The sequence below is a fragment of the Salmo salar genome, chromosome 03 (genome assembly GCF_965601325.2).
Source record: "Salmo salar chromosome 03, fSalSal1, whole genome shotgun sequence".
In the NCBI taxonomy this organism is placed as follows: Eukaryota; Metazoa; Chordata; class Actinopteri; order Salmoniformes; family Salmonidae; genus Salmo; species Salmo salar.
Window position 1 is genome coordinate 14479691 of NC_138293.1, and position 16275 is coordinate 14495965.

The 16275-nt window shown below is 44.2% G+C and overlaps 1 protein-coding gene across 2 annotated transcripts; it reads right to left on the bottom strand.

Moving 5' to 3' along the window:
* Positions 1–509: 509 nt before the first annotated feature.
* Positions 510–9564, bottom strand: LOC106598876 (ras-related protein Rab-6B). Of its 2 annotated transcripts, none has more exons than XM_014189896.3 (8): positions 9351–9564; positions 5895–5953; positions 5541–5594; positions 4944–5049; positions 4672–4783; positions 2980–3073; positions 2568–2634; positions 510–944 (listed from the first exon to the last, which is right to left on the bottom strand). In XM_014189896.3, the coding sequence occupies exons 1-8, from the start codon at positions 9418–9420 to the stop codon at positions 880–882; spliced, it is 627 nt and encodes a 208-aa protein (XP_014045371.1). In that variant the 5' UTR covers positions 9421–9564; the 3' UTR covers positions 510–879. The 2 variants fall into 2 exon arrangements, with proteins under 2 accessions (XP_014045371.1, XP_014045370.1); XM_014189895.3 differs by having other exon boundaries at positions 5529–5594.
* Positions 9565–16275: the final 6711 nt, after the last annotated feature.

A 16275-nucleotide genomic window follows, 5' to 3' on the forward strand; every position in this document is an offset into this window, starting at 1 on the left:
TTATATTCTGACTTAGTCTGATATACAGTATGTATTTGAAAGGATCATAAATATAATGACGGGTAAAGCAGAAGAGACACTTTTGAAAGACGAGACCACTTTTAAGCTTTTATTAATCATTAAACATTGTTACATTATTCATACCGGTGAACAATGACCACTTCTACTAAGGGACGTTCACAACATACATATTACATTATTATATACAGTGCAGTACAGTGGATCGTTATGTGAGTTGCCGGGGGAACGGGGGGAGGGCATGTGAAATTCCATTGGCTTTTTCTTCTTCTTGTACCACAGCACAGTTGTTCTATAAAAGTTGCCCATTGAGTTACACATTTTCACAGCTACAGTAACTTAAGGGTGAATCTATGGTAAATCAACTCCTGTGGGGAATATGAATTGGGACACATTGTTGATATGAGTATGCTATTATTACGCTATAAAACATTCTAAGTTAGTCGACCAGCCCCGGGGTTCGGGAGCCAGAGGAGAGGCATGAGATCAGCGTGCATGCGTGCTGCAGACATTCAGACAGGGCAGCCATCTTGAAAATGGACTGGCCCACTTTTCCCCATTTAAGCCTCATTTTTGGTGCTTTCCCTTTTATATAAAAAAATACAAAACATAACGGCGAAAATAATTCAAGTTTCATTCCATTTTCCCTTTTTTCTTTTTTTTTTCTTGTCTGGCACTTAGCTACATATTGACAAAGTATACAATATTTTACAACTGAAGACTGAAATAACACTTGATTCGTCTAATCGGATATATACGGTATAAGGCCAATATCCAATCAGAAAAGTCAACTGGAAGCTAACCAGTAGGAAGCAACACAACAAGCCTATGGTGTGAAGGAAGCTGTCCGACAGCTCTGCATTAACACGAGCACCCGCCCTCTGGGACAGTGGGTTCTGCTGGTTTGTCCAGCTTTATGTCAATCACTGGAAAGTGTCCAATTAAGGAAAACTTGGGAAATACATAGAAAATGGTTAAACATTATCTGAATATTCCATTCTAAACAACAAAACTGTGTCACATAACATAGTTTAATGCAATATAATAGACCCTCTACCTTTCTCTCTCACACCCACACACACAATCACACAATTCCACACTATATGTCACTACAGTACACCGTCCTTCCAACCACAATAGTGTATTCTTCATCATGTCTCCCTAGTACAGCTCTGCTACCCAACTTGAGCACTAAGGGCCCCGACATTATACATCGGGTTAGGAAGGACCTGTTTTTTAAATCAATAACTAGGGTATTGGCCAGGCTTGGGTATCATTTTCAAGAACTATTCAATTGATCAATAACATTTTGAAGCTGAGCCATTCACACCCTCCTGCTCTTATTCAGTGTCTCTGTAGAATCATCTCTTAACATCATAACACGGTGTCAACTGGAGAGATTATTTCACACTTTTGTCAGAGTTTAGAGTGATCTAAAGAAGCTACTTAACAACTGTCAGTCCCTCTCTCGTCTGGTGAGCAGCCAACTCAGTCAGTCCCTCTCTCGTCTGGTGAGCAGCCAACTCAGTCAGTCCCTCTCTCGTCTGGTGAGCAGCCAACTCAGTCAGCCCCTCTCTCATCTGGTGAGCAGCCAACTCAGTCAGTCCCTCTCTCGTCTGGTGAGCAGCCAACTCAGTCAGTCCCTCTCTCGTCTGGTGAGCAGCCAACTCAGTCAGTCCCTCTCTCGTCTGGTGAGCAGCCAACTCAGTCAGTCCCTCTCTCGTCTGGTGAGCAGCCAACTCAGTCAGTCCCTCTCTCGTCTGGTGAGCAGCCAACTCAGTCAGTCCCTCTCTCGTCTGGTGAGCAGCCAACTCAGTCAGTCCCTCTCTCGTCTGGTGAGCAGCCAACTCAGTCAGTCCCCCTCTCGTCCGGTGAACAGCCAACTCAGTCAGTCCCTCTCTCGTCCGGTGAGCAGCCAAGCGGAGCCATTGTTATGGATACTCACACATGTAGAGAGCGTATTGGAGCAGATAAACGCAGCAGTGCAGGGATGGAGCGGGGGACAGACAGAGAGGAGCAGCTAACAGTACGGGCCAGGGAACAGTAGGGCCTGAATGTTGTGGGTATTGGAAGGGCTCAGGCTTAAATTTCATGCCCGTGTAGGGCTCTACTCCCTAGGTCCTACCCTGCTATACCGTCACTAGGCTGCTATCCTGCTATACCATCATCAGGGGGGATCCTTTCCCCTTGTCCTATACTGCCCTACAAAACCTTTCATCTGTTGTAAAGGCCAGGTATGTTATCTGATTAATGTGGTATTTAGTTACCTGAAACAAGAACAAGCCAATCGATCAAAATACATCATGAAGTACCATAACGTAGTTACTGAACTTTGCCTTCTTAGGGCAGTATAGATTCCATACAAACCAATGATCATATTACTGGTTCACTGCACAGGAGATGGCAGCCTATTTCTGCCTACTTCTTTATTACCGTACCAGCAACCACAATGAGTTAAAGGATTCTTTCCCTCTACTGAGTTTCTCTTCATTGTTCTGAGCCTTGATTAACAGTGTTGAGTCACTCACTCTCTCTGTTCTAAAGGATACTGCCTTCAGGGTTCACATCGTCCAAACTCTCCATCCCAGGTAAGGTTGCTGCCACACGCCGAAACAGCTGGAGAGGGAGGGAGGGAGGGAGGGAGGGAGGGAGGGAGGGAGGGAGGGAGGGAGGGAGGGGGAGGGAGGGAGGGAGGGAGGGAGGGAGGGGGGGAGGGAGGGAGGGAGCGAAAGAGAGAGGGAGGGAGGAAAAGAGAGAGGGAGGAAAAGAGAGAGCGAGAGAGGAGGGGAAATAGTTTGAAAGAATAGAATCAAACTAACATAATAAAACAACATACTAGAAAGAATTTCCACAGTCTAAATCGTATGTTTGAGTGAGTGACATGAAGCAAATTAAGAAGCTAAAATTCTGAAATGTTGACTGCCTAATTAAGAAATGCTAAATGTATATAGCAAGAATCACCTGTTTGACATTGGTGCCTGTCTTGGCACTAGTTTCGATGAACATCACGTTCAGTTCTTTGGCTCTCTGCTCTCCTGCCTCAATAGTGATTTGCCTGTGGGAGAATCAGACCATAGCATGCATTCAAATGTTTCAAGGGAAATACTTGATAGACATCGTAAATGATTTATGTAGAACCAATGATGTTGAACAATTGATGCATAATTGAATCAAATCAGGTGACTCATGTTCACGCAGTAAATGCATATATAATCAATTTAAAGGGATTGAAAAAGTAGCTTTAAGGCAGACAAACTACCCCTCCGGAAAGCTTATACAGGGATGCTGGCCCGTGTTGACTGCAATGCTTCCTACAGTTGTGTCAAATTGGCTGGATGTCCTTTGGGTGGTGGACCATTCTTGATCCACAAAGGAAAGTGTTGAGTGTGAAAAACCCAGCACCGTTGCAGTTATTGACACATAAAACAGGTGGCTTGGCATCTACTACCATACACCATTCAAAGGCACTTAAATATTTTATCTTGCCCATTCACCCTCTGAATGGCACGCATACACAATCCATGTGTCAATTGTCTCAAGGCTTAAAAATCATCCTTTAACCTGTCTCCCTCCCTTCATCTACACTGATTGAAGAGGATTTAGAAAGTGACATAAATAAGGGATCATAGCTTTCACCTGGATTCACCTGGTCGGTCTATGTCATGCTAAGAGCATGGCTTCCTAATGTTTTGTACAGTCAGTGTATATGTAAGACATTTATCAGATATAAACTAGAGCAGGGATGATCAACTAGTTTCAGACAGGGATCATCAACTAGTTTCAGACAGGGATCATCAACTAGTTTCAGACAGGGATCATCAACTAGTTTCAGACAGGGATCATCAACTAGTTTCAGACTGGGATCATCAACTAGTTTCAGACAGGGATCATCAACTAGTTTCAGACAGGGATCATCAACTCGTTTCAGATACAGATCATCAACTAGTTTCAGACAGGGATCATCAACTAGTTTCAGACAGGGATCATCAACTAGTTTCAGACAGGGATCATCAACTAGTTTCAGACAGGGATCATCAACTAGTTTCAGACAGGGATCATCAACTAGTTTCAGACAGGGATCATCAGCTAGTTTCAGCCACAGAACACATTTTTTTGGAGGATGGTCGGGGGGCCGGAACATAATAACTAATAATTTGTAGAGTGCAAATTAACCGCAAGAAGCCCAGACAGATATGTTTCACTAAAACATATTCATTACAAACCTTGCTGACATTTGTATACAATCATGTGTCTTTCTATTATCTTTCTATTATGCATGGTAACACTTGGGACCAGATTTCTTACATTAAAATAACTTGGAGCTGATTTCCTGTTGTTTTTACGGTCTTGCAGTCCTGGGGCGTCAGGTAGCCTAGTGATTAGAACATTGCGCCAGTAACCGAAAGGTTGCTAGATTGAATCCCCGAGCTGACAAGGTAAAAATCTGTCGTTCTGCCCCTGAACAAGGCAGTTAACCCACTGTTCCTAGGCCGTCATTGTAAATAAGAATTTATTCTTAACTGCCTTGCCTAGTTAAATAAAGATCAAATAAATAAAAAATGATGTCCAACAACCTTGGGGGACAAATACTACCACCAGTGGGCCAAATACGGCCCGCGGGCTGCCAGTCGGGGAACCCTGAACGAGACCCACCTCTTCTCCTCCAGGTCTGTCTTGTTGCCCACTAACATGATGATGACATCACTGCCCCTCTCTGTTCGAACATCATCAATCCACTTACAGGTCTGCTGGAACGAGTTCATGTCTGTGGAGGAAATACATAATTTACAACCTTTTTACTGTATTTTACTGTGTACACCAAAACGACAAGCCATTATAGTACATTATAGTAGTGTGTGTGTGTCTGTGTCTGTGTCTGTGTGTGTGCGTGTGGTTCTGCTTGTTGTGTGAGTTGCAGTGCTCACTTGTGATGTCATACACCACCACAGCGACAGTAGAGTCCCGTATGTAGCTAGGAATCAGACTCCTGAAGCGCTCCTGGCCAGCTGTATCCCACAGCTGCAGCCTCACCTAGATAGATAGCATACACAGAGATACAGTACTGGCTAAACAACAGCTCTGTATTGACACGTGTATTTAAGTTAATTTCACCAGGTAAGTTAAATGAGAATACATTGTCATTTATGAATGCCTCATCGATGTAATTAGTATGTAGTATGTACAAGTATGTATAGTTCAGTGGAGGCTGGTGGAAGGAGCTATAGGAGGATGGGCTCATTGTAATGGCTGGAATGGAATAAATAGAATTGAGCCAAACATGTGGTTTCCATATAATTTATAGGGTTGATACCAATCAATTTACTCCATTCAAGCATTACAATGAGCCTGTCCTCCTATAGCTCCTCCCACCAGCCTCCTCTGGTATAGTTAGTATGTATTGTATACTAGGAGAATTGGAGTGCTATTGTACTAGTTAGCATGCTAGGCCACTAAAAGTGTAGAAATAATGTAGTCTGTGTTGATCTGTGTGTTCCTTTCAGGAAACTGACAGAGTTTCTTACTGTTCGGTCCTCCAGGTACATGGTCTTTGATAAGAAGTCAATCCCAATGGTTGCCTGTCAAATAAAACAACAGGAAAGTGATATTAGCAATAATAGAACAATAAAATAAATCCCACAGGGTACAGTGTTTCACCCTCTATAGTTTGTTATTCACAAAATAAAATATGTATTGTGATAGATAGGAAACATAAAAAGCTATTCAGTTTGTAGGCCAAGTACTGACATCTAATCAAATCTATGCTAATTAGATTTGTATTGCCCTTTGTACTATAATTGATGTCCTGTAATTTGTTTGTAATTTATGTCCTGTAATTTGTTTGTACCTGAACATTAAATGAAGGAGACAAGTTTTACCTGATATGTGTTGTCAAAGCTGTCGTACATGAACCTGGTGATCAGTGATGTTTTCCCCACTGGAAGATGAACAGAACACAAGGGTGAACATAGATACATACATACATACATACATACATACATACATACATACATACATACATACATACATACATACATACATACAGAAAGTATTCATACGCATTGACTTTTTCCACATTTTGTTATGTTACGGCCTCATTTTAAAATTGATTAAATTGGGGGGGGGGTTCTCATCAATCTACACACAATACCCCATAACGACAAAGCAAAAACAGGTTTAGACATTTTTGCAAATGTATACAAGATAAAAAACTGAAATATCACATTTATATAAGTATTCAGACCCTTTAATCAGTACTTTGTTGAAGCACCTTTGGCAGCAATTACAGCCTCGAGTCTTCTTGGGTATGACGCTACAAGCTTGGCACCACTGTATTTTGAGGAGATGCTCCCATTTTTCTGTGCAGATCCTCTCAAGCTCTGTCAGGTTGGATGGGGAGCATCGCTGCACAGCTATTTTCAGGTCTCTCCAGAGAGGTTAGATTGGGTTCAAGTCCGGGCTCTGGCTGGGCCATTCAGGGACATTCAGAGACTTGCATTGTATTGGCTGTGTGCTTAGGGTCGTTGTACTGTTGGAAGGTGAACCTTCGACCCAGTCTGAGGTCCTGAGCGCTCTGGAGCAGGTTTTCATCAAGGATCTCCTGTACTTTGCTCGTTCATCTTTCCCTCGATCCTGACTTGTCTCCCAGTCCCAGCCGATGAAAAAAATCCCCACAGCATGATGCTGCCACCACCATGCTTCACCGTAGGGATGGTGCCAGATTTCCTCCAGACGTGACACTTGGCAGAACAAAGAGTTCAATCTTGGTTTCATCAGACCAGAGAATCTTGTTTCTCATGGTCTGAGAGTCCTTTAGGTGCCTTTTGGCATACTCCAAGTGGGATTTCATGTGTCATTTACTGATGAGTGGCTTCCGAGTAGCTTCCGTCTGGCCATTCTACCATAAAGGCCTGATTGGTGGAGTGCTGCAGAGGGTTGTCCTTCTGGAAGATTCTCCCATCTCCACAGACGAACTCTGGAGCTCAGTCAGAGTGACCATAGGCTTCTTGGTCATCTCCCTGACCAAGGCCCTTCTCCACCGATTGCTCAGTTTGGCCGGGCGGCCAGCTCTAGGAAGAGTCTTGGTGGTTCCAAACTTCTTCCATTTCAGAATGATGGAGGCCACTGTGTTCTTGTGGACCATCAATGCTGCAAAAATGTTTTGCTACATTTCCCCAGATCTGTGCCTTGACACAATCCTGTCTCGGAGCTCTACAGACAATTCCTTTGACCTCATGGCTTGGTTTTTGCTCTGAAATGCACTGTCAACTGTGGGACCTTATATAGACAGGTGTGTGCCTTTCCAAATCATTTTCATTATGGGGTATTGTGCATAGATTGATGAGGAAAATGTTTTATTTAATACATTTTAGAATCAGGCTGTAACGTAAAAAAATGTGGGAAAAGGGAAGGGGTCTGAATACTTTCCTGACGCTCTGTACATACATTGCTTTCAGAAAGCATTCAGACCCCTTGACTTTTTTCAATCAAATACATACATACATACATACATACATGCATACAGCTAACTGCCAAAATAATTCTGGAGTTGTGCCTGAGACAGCATTTTCCAACACCATCAACAAAACATCAAATGATGGAATTTCTTGTGGAAGACTGGTGTCACATCTCTCCAATAGAGTTCCAGACACTTGTAGAATCTATGCCAAGGTGCATTGAAGCTGTTCTGACACACCCTATTAAGACATTTTATGTTTCCTTTATTTTGGCAATTACCTGTATGTACCGTGCAGAACATACATTGTCTACATACATACATACATATATACATAAATACATACATACATACAGTAAATACATACTGTTACGAAATCAATAACTTGCCTATGGATAATGTTGCACTCGCTTTGTCTAGGTGTCTTAGGCTCCTTGTAGCTAAGTACATCACAGTTAGTAACCTACAGAAGGCTATGGGCAGTGGCCATTACAGGCTTGAAATCAGCACCACACCGCTACATTACCACATACCTTACGGAAAACCATTAGGGTGTTAGCGACATACAAATGCAATAACACACATGCTCACAAACACACACACACACAGAGAGAGAGAGAGAGAGAGAGAGAGAGAGAGAGAGAGAGAGAGAAAGAGAGAGAGAGACAGAGAGAGAGAGAGAGAGAGAGAGAGAGAGAGAGAGAGAGAGAGAGAGAGAGAGAGAGAGAGAGAGAGAGAGAGAGAGCACCATGGGCAGCTACATCTCAGATTAATTGTCTATGGAAAGCCATGACACCTACCATTACATACACACGCACATACGGTACACACACACACACACACACACACACACACACACACACACACACACACACACACACACACACACACACACACACACACACACACACACACACACACACACACACACACACACACACACACACACACACCCTAACACAGCATTCATTCTATTAAATAAACCAATAGTATTTTTCACTTCCATGATCGTACTGAGATGTGTATAGCCATTCCGACTGTCTGATGTGTGACCAGTGACCACATATTCCAAGAGGTTTATAGCGCTAAACCATTATCGATCTAGACTCCTGAATCTGTGCCATATTAACCACGTAAACAGTCATTGTTCCCTAAATGATTGAGTTATTGAATACATCATCATGTTACGACACGGAAAAACCATTCGTGACTATCATTATGTTACGGAACTGTGAGTCAAGTGATGGAGATTGGAGACAGTGACTGCGAGGTTTATACATTCTACAGACATCGCCAACCTGGGTGTGTCCCGAACTGACACATGGGATCTGTTTGTCTATTTATTCCTTTTAAACCATAAACAAATTCTAGCTTGTCATGTCATACATTGTAATGTTACATTTACGCCTATAATCAACGATGGAACTGTGATAACATGTTATTATAATCTTGAAACAGAACGAATCTTTCTGCCGGTCACTGCACCACATCAAAACATCCAAATTCGTATTTCACGTCGTCTACTGTATTCTTTCTCTAATACCAATGATATATAAAAAGAAAACATGTTTAAATAGAGAAATTGGTTAAAATAAAATATTAACATCTGGAAACCCGGGAAGACAGATGTATTTCATGACGTTTTAGATCACAATGGATGACTAATCACATTTTCTACAAAAACAAAACCGTGACAGGAACCAGTGAATTGGTTGGTTGAGCTAACATATTACACGACCTCTCAAAACATTTACAAAATAGTGACAACTTTCAAATAGACCAAATAACACAGTTATGGCCTTCAGGATGCATTAGCATGTTTGGCAACTGTTAACCAAGCAAGCCTCCAAGCCAAGGCTCTCCAAAATGCTCGACTCACCGCTCTGTTCTCCTAAAAAGACGAGTTTAAATTTCCTCAGAGGGTTCCCCAAGTCTCCTCCAGCGGACATGGTTACAGCGATAAAACTCTATCGGATTATAATACAGGTTTTCTGATCCAGAGGCGTTGTTTCTTTCACTATCGGTGTGTCGGGATCCTCCTCTGCTCACATAATGGGAATGCAGCTCAGCATCGTCCTGTCAATTTAGGATGCGTGTGCGCCTGTGCGCGACCTCACCTTATTCGTTCTCTCACCTTCTGAAATATTATGGCATTTTCTACCGTTATCCCTTACATTTACACCGTGTATGCATATTCAGCAAAGTAAGTAACATAATGCAATAGCTGTGTTTTCAGGTTCGTTTTTTTTCCAAACACATTGTATTATAAACAATTTGTTATAGTAATATGACATTCACATGCATTCACATATAGTGTCATTGATACAAATCTTCATAAAATTAAAAACGAAGCGAATACTGTACAATATACCCGTAGCATATACCGTTTTTCATGATAAGCAAACCGAAAACATTCCTTTATCAAAATCCCATATGAAGTTATCAAAAGTCCCTTCAAAATAAAATCTACAATGTTAATACTACATAATATAATAATAACATGGTCATTTAGCAGGCACTTTTATCCAAAGCTACTAACAGAGCTGCCATTAACAGTGGCACATATTCAGTTTAATTGGCCAATGCGGGAATTGAACCTGCAACCATAGTGTTTCCAGTATTGTGATCTAACTTGAGCTGAAGGATCCAATGGCCTTGACCCTCTCAGGCTCAGTGCCTTCCTCTTACACCGGCCTCCCAGGCTCCTTCTCAATACTCAGGCCAGGCCTGTGCTGGTTGTAATCTCCAGCCAGCCAGGAATAAGAGCACTGGCCCACCTGTAGCCCAATAACCCGAAAGGTTGCTGGTTCGAATCCCCAGAGCTGACTAGGATAAACATCTGCCGATGTGACCTTTAACAAGGCACTTAACCCGAACTGCTCCTGTAAGTTGCTCTGGATACGAGCATCTGCTAAAATGTGTAAATTTAAAAGTTCACAAAAAACAAGGACAACAAGACTTTGTTCGTGGTGACCCCTAATTTACAAGCACATCAAGTGCATTTGCACCTGTTCCGAAGGATGTTGTTTGTTGTTATAGTAACCGCAGGCGCTCAGTTTATTCCCAGAGGCCTGCTTCCACCAGATACAGGAGTAGTCAATGGCCAGTTTAAACACAACAAGGGCTGGCAACCAGGCTGAAGTATATATGAAATATATGGGTTGAAACATATTTGGAATCTATACTGAACAAAAATATAAACGCAACATGCAACAATTTCAAAGATTTTACTAAGTTACAGTTAATATAAGGAAATAGGTCAATTTAATTTTTTTTATTAGGCCCTAATCTATGGATCTCACATGACTGGGCAAGGGCGCAGCCATGGGTGGGCCTTGGAGGGCATAGGCCCACCCACTTGGGAGCCAGGTACAGCCAAACCGAATGAATTTTTCCCCACAAAAGGCTTTATTACAGAGAGAAATACTCCCCAACTGTCAGGTGGATGGATTATCTTGGCAAAGGAGAAATGCTCACTAACAGGGATCTAAACAAATTTGTGCACAAAATTTGAGAGAAATAAGCTTTTTGTGTGAATGGAACATTTCTGTGATTTTTTTCTCAGCTCATGAAACATGGGACCAACACTTTACATGTTTTGTTTATATTTTTGTTCAGTGTAGATGGGGTTGTGGGATGAATCCAGTGAAGACCATGAGGATCATGGAGGGCAGGAGATGGGGGTTGCTCTTGGTAGAGGAACCTGGACGGGCAGTGCCCATCCCCATGACAGCCCCACCAACAGTCACAGCAGGCACAGCGGGCACACAGCTACACACAATGCATAAGCAAAAGGTTATGCAGCCTCTGACTAGTTTATATTACAGTCTTCCAAATGTCTTTGAAATACTGCTGTCTTGCCAGTTGCCACAGATCTGTGACCAGGCTAGATATCAAATATAATAATAATAATATAATAATATATTATTATAATCATAATATAATCATAATAAGTATATATTATAATAATCTAGAATAACAATAGCAATCTATAAGAATAATCATAATCTATAATAATAATCGTGAATAATAATATATAATAATAATCTCTAATAATAATCTAATAATAATAATATATAACAATATTCTCTAATAATAATATATAATAATACTAATAATCTCTAATAATAACCTCTAATAATAATATATAATAATATATAATAATCATCATCTGTAATTATAATATATAATAATAATCTATAATAATATTCTCTAATAATAATATATAATAATAATAATAATAATCTCTAATAATAATATAGCATAATCATAATCTCTAATAATAATATATAATAATAATATATAATAATCTCTTAAAGTAATAATATATAATAATAATATATAATAATATATAATAATAATATATAATAATAATAATAATATATCATAATAATAATAATCTGTAATAATAATATATAATAATAATATATCGTAATAATAATCATCTCTAATAATAATATATAATAATAATCTCTAATAATACTCTCTAATAATAATATATAATCATCATTATCTCTAATAATAATATATAATAATAATAATAATATATAATAATAATATATAATAATAATCTCTAATAATAATAAGAATCTCTAATAATAATAAGAATCTCTAATAATAATAAGAATCTCTAATAATAATCTCTAATAATAATAATAATATATAATAATTATCTCTAATTATAATATATAATAATATTATATAATAATAATAATATATAATAATAACCTCTAATAGTAATAATATTGTATAATATTAATCCATGGGACTTTTGTAGCACTTTTCAAGGACCCAAAGTCGCTTTACAATTGTAGAAACTAAACAGATCAAACAAGGCAACACCAGACTAGCAGCAGGAAGAAACAGAGACATGAAACAAAGAGAATGGGGAGTGGTTTAAGCAGGGAAAAGAGTGAGATGTGCCAGTGTGTGAGTGAGGGAGCAGGTGATGTGCATGTGTGTGTGAGAGAGAGATAACATTTGATTTGATTTGAGTGTGTGTGTGTGTGTGGGGGGGGGGGGGGGGGGGGGTGGTTAGGGATAGGCCAAGGAGAAGAGGTGGGGCTTTAGGAGAGACTGAAAGATGGTGATGAACTTTGAGTCACAGATGGCTGGAGGGAGGGAGTTCCAGAGCCGTGGAGCTTGGACTTGGGAACGTCAAGGTGGCCTGCTGTGGTGAGCGTGGTGAGCGTGTGGGTTGGTAGGGGAGAAGAAGGTCGGAGAGGTAAAGGGGGGCAAGGTGGAGAAGAGCTTTGTAGGTCAGAAGGAGGATCTTGTTAATGCGTTGAGAGACAGGGAGCCAGTGGAGTTCATGGAGGATGGGGGTGATGTGCTGCCACGACTTTGGGCTGGAGGAGTCGGGCTACAGAGTTCTGAACCATTTGGAGCTTATAGAGGGAGCTTGCGTTGATGCCGGGAAAGTAGGAGATTAATACATGTATGAGGGTTTCAGCGGCAGGACGGGAGAGGGAGGACCTGACTTTGGAAATATTGTGGAGGTGGAAGAATGAAGATTTGACAGGGGATTTGATATACAGTATTTGACAGGGGATTTGATATACAGTATTTGACAGGGGATTTGATATAGTGATATAACTCAAGGATAACCTATTCAGTACCTGGACTCTGTGAGAGTTTAGTGGGTCGGTAGTGACATTAGTGTAGCCAGTGTGACAGAGAGAGATGTACTCTGTGTTGTTCGCTCCACACACAGGGTTAAAGACATAATTCAGACAGGAACAGTTGGAGTTACAGAGAGGGAGAAACCTGGTAAAATAATAACAGAATAGAATAGACTAGAATATTTGCCAACCTATCAGCGATGGTTGCTTTGGCTACAACGGTGCAATATGTTGAGTACACAATACAGTCAGTGGTCTATATAAAGTGAATGACGTAGAGACAGCATAGGGAGACTGAACATTAATAATTGAGTTAGGATTTGTATCGCCAAAGGTAACAAATGTCACACAGTAAAGTGCAGCACAGTAATGAGGGGTATTTTCATACAGTCCACTGGTCCAGTGTGTCACTGTAGCCCACGTTGATCCCTGCCACTCTCTGAGTGGAACAGCCCATGAAGACAAGAGGTTGTAACGCCCTGGCCATAGAGAGTGGTTTTGTTCTTTATTTTGGTTAGGCCAGGGTGTTCTATGTGCATTTTTCTATGTTGGTTTGTTTCGTTGATTTTGGCCGTGTGGCTTCCAATCAGGCACAGCTGTAGAGTGTTGTTGCTGATTGGGAGTCACACATAAGTGCCTGTTTTTCCGTTGGGGTTTTGTGGGTAATTGTTTCTGTTTAGTGTTTTGCACCTGACAGGACTGTTTGGCTGTCAGTTTTCTTGTTTTGTTTTGTGTACTGTTCTTTAGTAAATTAAACTTCAATGATGAACACTAACTCCGCTGCGTATTGGTCCACTTTCTCAGACGATGACTTCTCTGTTTCGTCTGACGACGAAGACAGCCGTTACAGAATTACCCACCAAAAACGGACCAAGCAGCGGAGGAAGGAGAGGCACCAGGAGAAGGAAAGTAATATGGACTCATGGACTTTGGAGAAGATGGAGAGGAACGTTCAGGATTCCTGGAGATGGGAAGAATTAATGGACGGAAAGGGACCATGTGCGCAAGCTGGGGAGTATCGCCACCCGCAGTGGGAGATCGACGCAGCGATAGCTGAGAGGCACTGGTATGAGGAAAGGGAGCGCAACAGACACGAGAGGCAGCCCCCCCAAAAAAATTTGGGGGGGCAAACGGGGAGATTGGCGGAGTCAGGCGGTAGACCTGAGCTTGTTTGTGCCAGTTCAGCACGTCTGGTCTCCGGTGCGCCTTTTCGGTCCAGGTTATCCTGCACCGGCTCTGCGCACTGTGTCTCCAGAGCGCTGGGAGGGCCCAGTTCGCCCAATGCCTGCGCTCCGCCCGTGCCGGGCCAAAGTGGGCATTCAGCCTGGAGTGTGGGTAAAGAGCCTACGTACCAGAACTCCAGTGCTCCCCCACAGCCCGGTTTATCCTGTGCCTCCTCCTCGGACCAGGCCTCCAGTGGGTCTCCCCATCCTGGTCTCTCCTGTGCCGCTCCACGGACCAGGCCTCCAGTGGGTCTCCCCATCCTGGTCTCTCCTGTGCCGCCTCCACAGACCAGGACTCCAGTGGGTCTCCCCATCCTGGTCTCTCCTGTGCCGCTCCACGGACCAGGCCTCCAGTGGGTCTCCCCATCCTGGTCTCTCCTGTGCCGCCTCCACGGACCAGGCCTCCAGTGGGTCTCCCCAACCTGGTCTCTCCTGTGTCGCCTCCACGGACCAGGCCTCCAGTGGGTCTCCCCAGCCTGGTGAGTCCAGTGCCTGCACCCAGAGCCAGGCCTCCTTCATGTCTCCCCAGCCTGGTGAATCCTGGGCCAGAGCCGCCAGAGACGCCTGCCAGTCCGGAGCCGCCAGAGCCGCCCGCCAGTCCGGAGCCGCCCGCCAGTCCGGAGCCGCCAGAGCCGCCCGCCAGTCCGGAGCCGCCAGAGCCGCCCACCAGTCCGGAGCCGCCAGTGCCGCCTGCCAGTCCGGAGCCGCCAGAGCCGCCCGCCAGTCCGGAGCCGCCCGCCAGTCCGGAGCCGCCAGAGCCGCCCGCCAGTCCGGAGCCGCCAGAGCCGCCCACCAGTCCGGAGCCGCCAGTGCCGCCCGCCAGTCCGGAGCCGCCAGTGCCGCCCGCCAGTCCGGAGCCATCAGAGCCGCCCGCCTGTCCGGAGCCGCCAGAGCCGCCCGCCAGCCGGGCGCAGCCATCGCCGCCCGCCAGCCAGGCGCAGTCAGGGTCGCCTGCCAGATGGGCGCAACCAGAATCGCCAGCCGGGCGCAGCCATCGCCGCCCGCCAGCCGGGCGCAGCCATCACCGCCCGCCAGCCGGATGCAGCCATCGCCGCCCGCCAGCCGGGCGCAGCCATTGTCGCCCACCAGCCGGGCGCAGTCAGGGTTGCCCGCCAGACGGGCGCAACCAGAATCGCCCGCCAGCCGGGCGCAGCCAGGGTCGCCCACCAGTCCTCCGGCGCGGCCAGGGGCGCTACCTAAGTGGGCGACGCCGAGGGTGGAGCGGAGCCCATGTCCCGCACCTGAGCCGCCGCCATAGAAGGCCCACCCGGACCCTCCCCTTCATAGTCAGGTTTTGCGGCCGGAGTCCGCACCTTTGGGGGGGGTACTGTAACGCCCCCTTCTATGTGCATTTTTCTATGTTGGTTTGTTTCGTTGATTTTAGCCGTGTGGCTTCCAATCAGGCACAGCTGTAGAGTGTTGTTGCTGATTGGGAGTCACACATAAGTGCCTGTTTTTCCATTGGGGTTTTGTGGGTAATTGTTTCTGTTTAGTGTTTTGCACCTGACAGGACTGTTTGGCTGGGATGGATGGAGGAATAGGGATGGGGAGAGAGGGATGGGGGAGAGAGGGATGGGAGAAGAGGGATGAGGGAGAGAGGGATGGAGGAAGAGGGATGGGGAGAGAGGGATGGGAGAAGAGGGATGGGGAGAGAGGGATGGGAGAAGAGGGATGGGGGAGAGAGGGATGGAGGAAGAGGGATGGGGAGAGAGGGATGGAGGAAGAGGGATGGAGGAAGAGGGATGGGGGAGAGAGGGATGGAGGAAGAGGGATGGGGGAGAGAAGGATGGAGGAAGAGGGATGGGGAGAGTGGGATGGAGGAAGAGGGATGGGGAAAGAGGGATGGATGAAGAGGGATGGGGGAGAGAAGGATGGAGGAGTAGAGGTAAGAGGGGATGGGGAAGAAGGATAGGGAAGAAGATTAATGGATGGAGAGGATGGGGGAGAATAAAGGGGGTAT

Bases quoted from the DNA above. Each gene is read 5' to 3' on its own strand.
- LOC106598876 (XM_014189895.3), bottom strand. From the start codon at position 9,420: ATGTCCGCTGGAGGAGACTTGGGGAACCCTCTGAGGAAATTTAAACTC. The intron at 5,050-5,528 runs GTCAGTTTCCTG...CTATCTATCTAG, and splicing joins ACCGAACAGTAAGAAACTCT to GTGAGGCTGCAGCTGTGGGA. The intron at 4,784-4,943 runs GTGAGCACTGCA...TTTCCTCCACAG, and splicing joins GGTGGTGTATGACATCACAA to ACATGAACTCGTTCCAGCAG.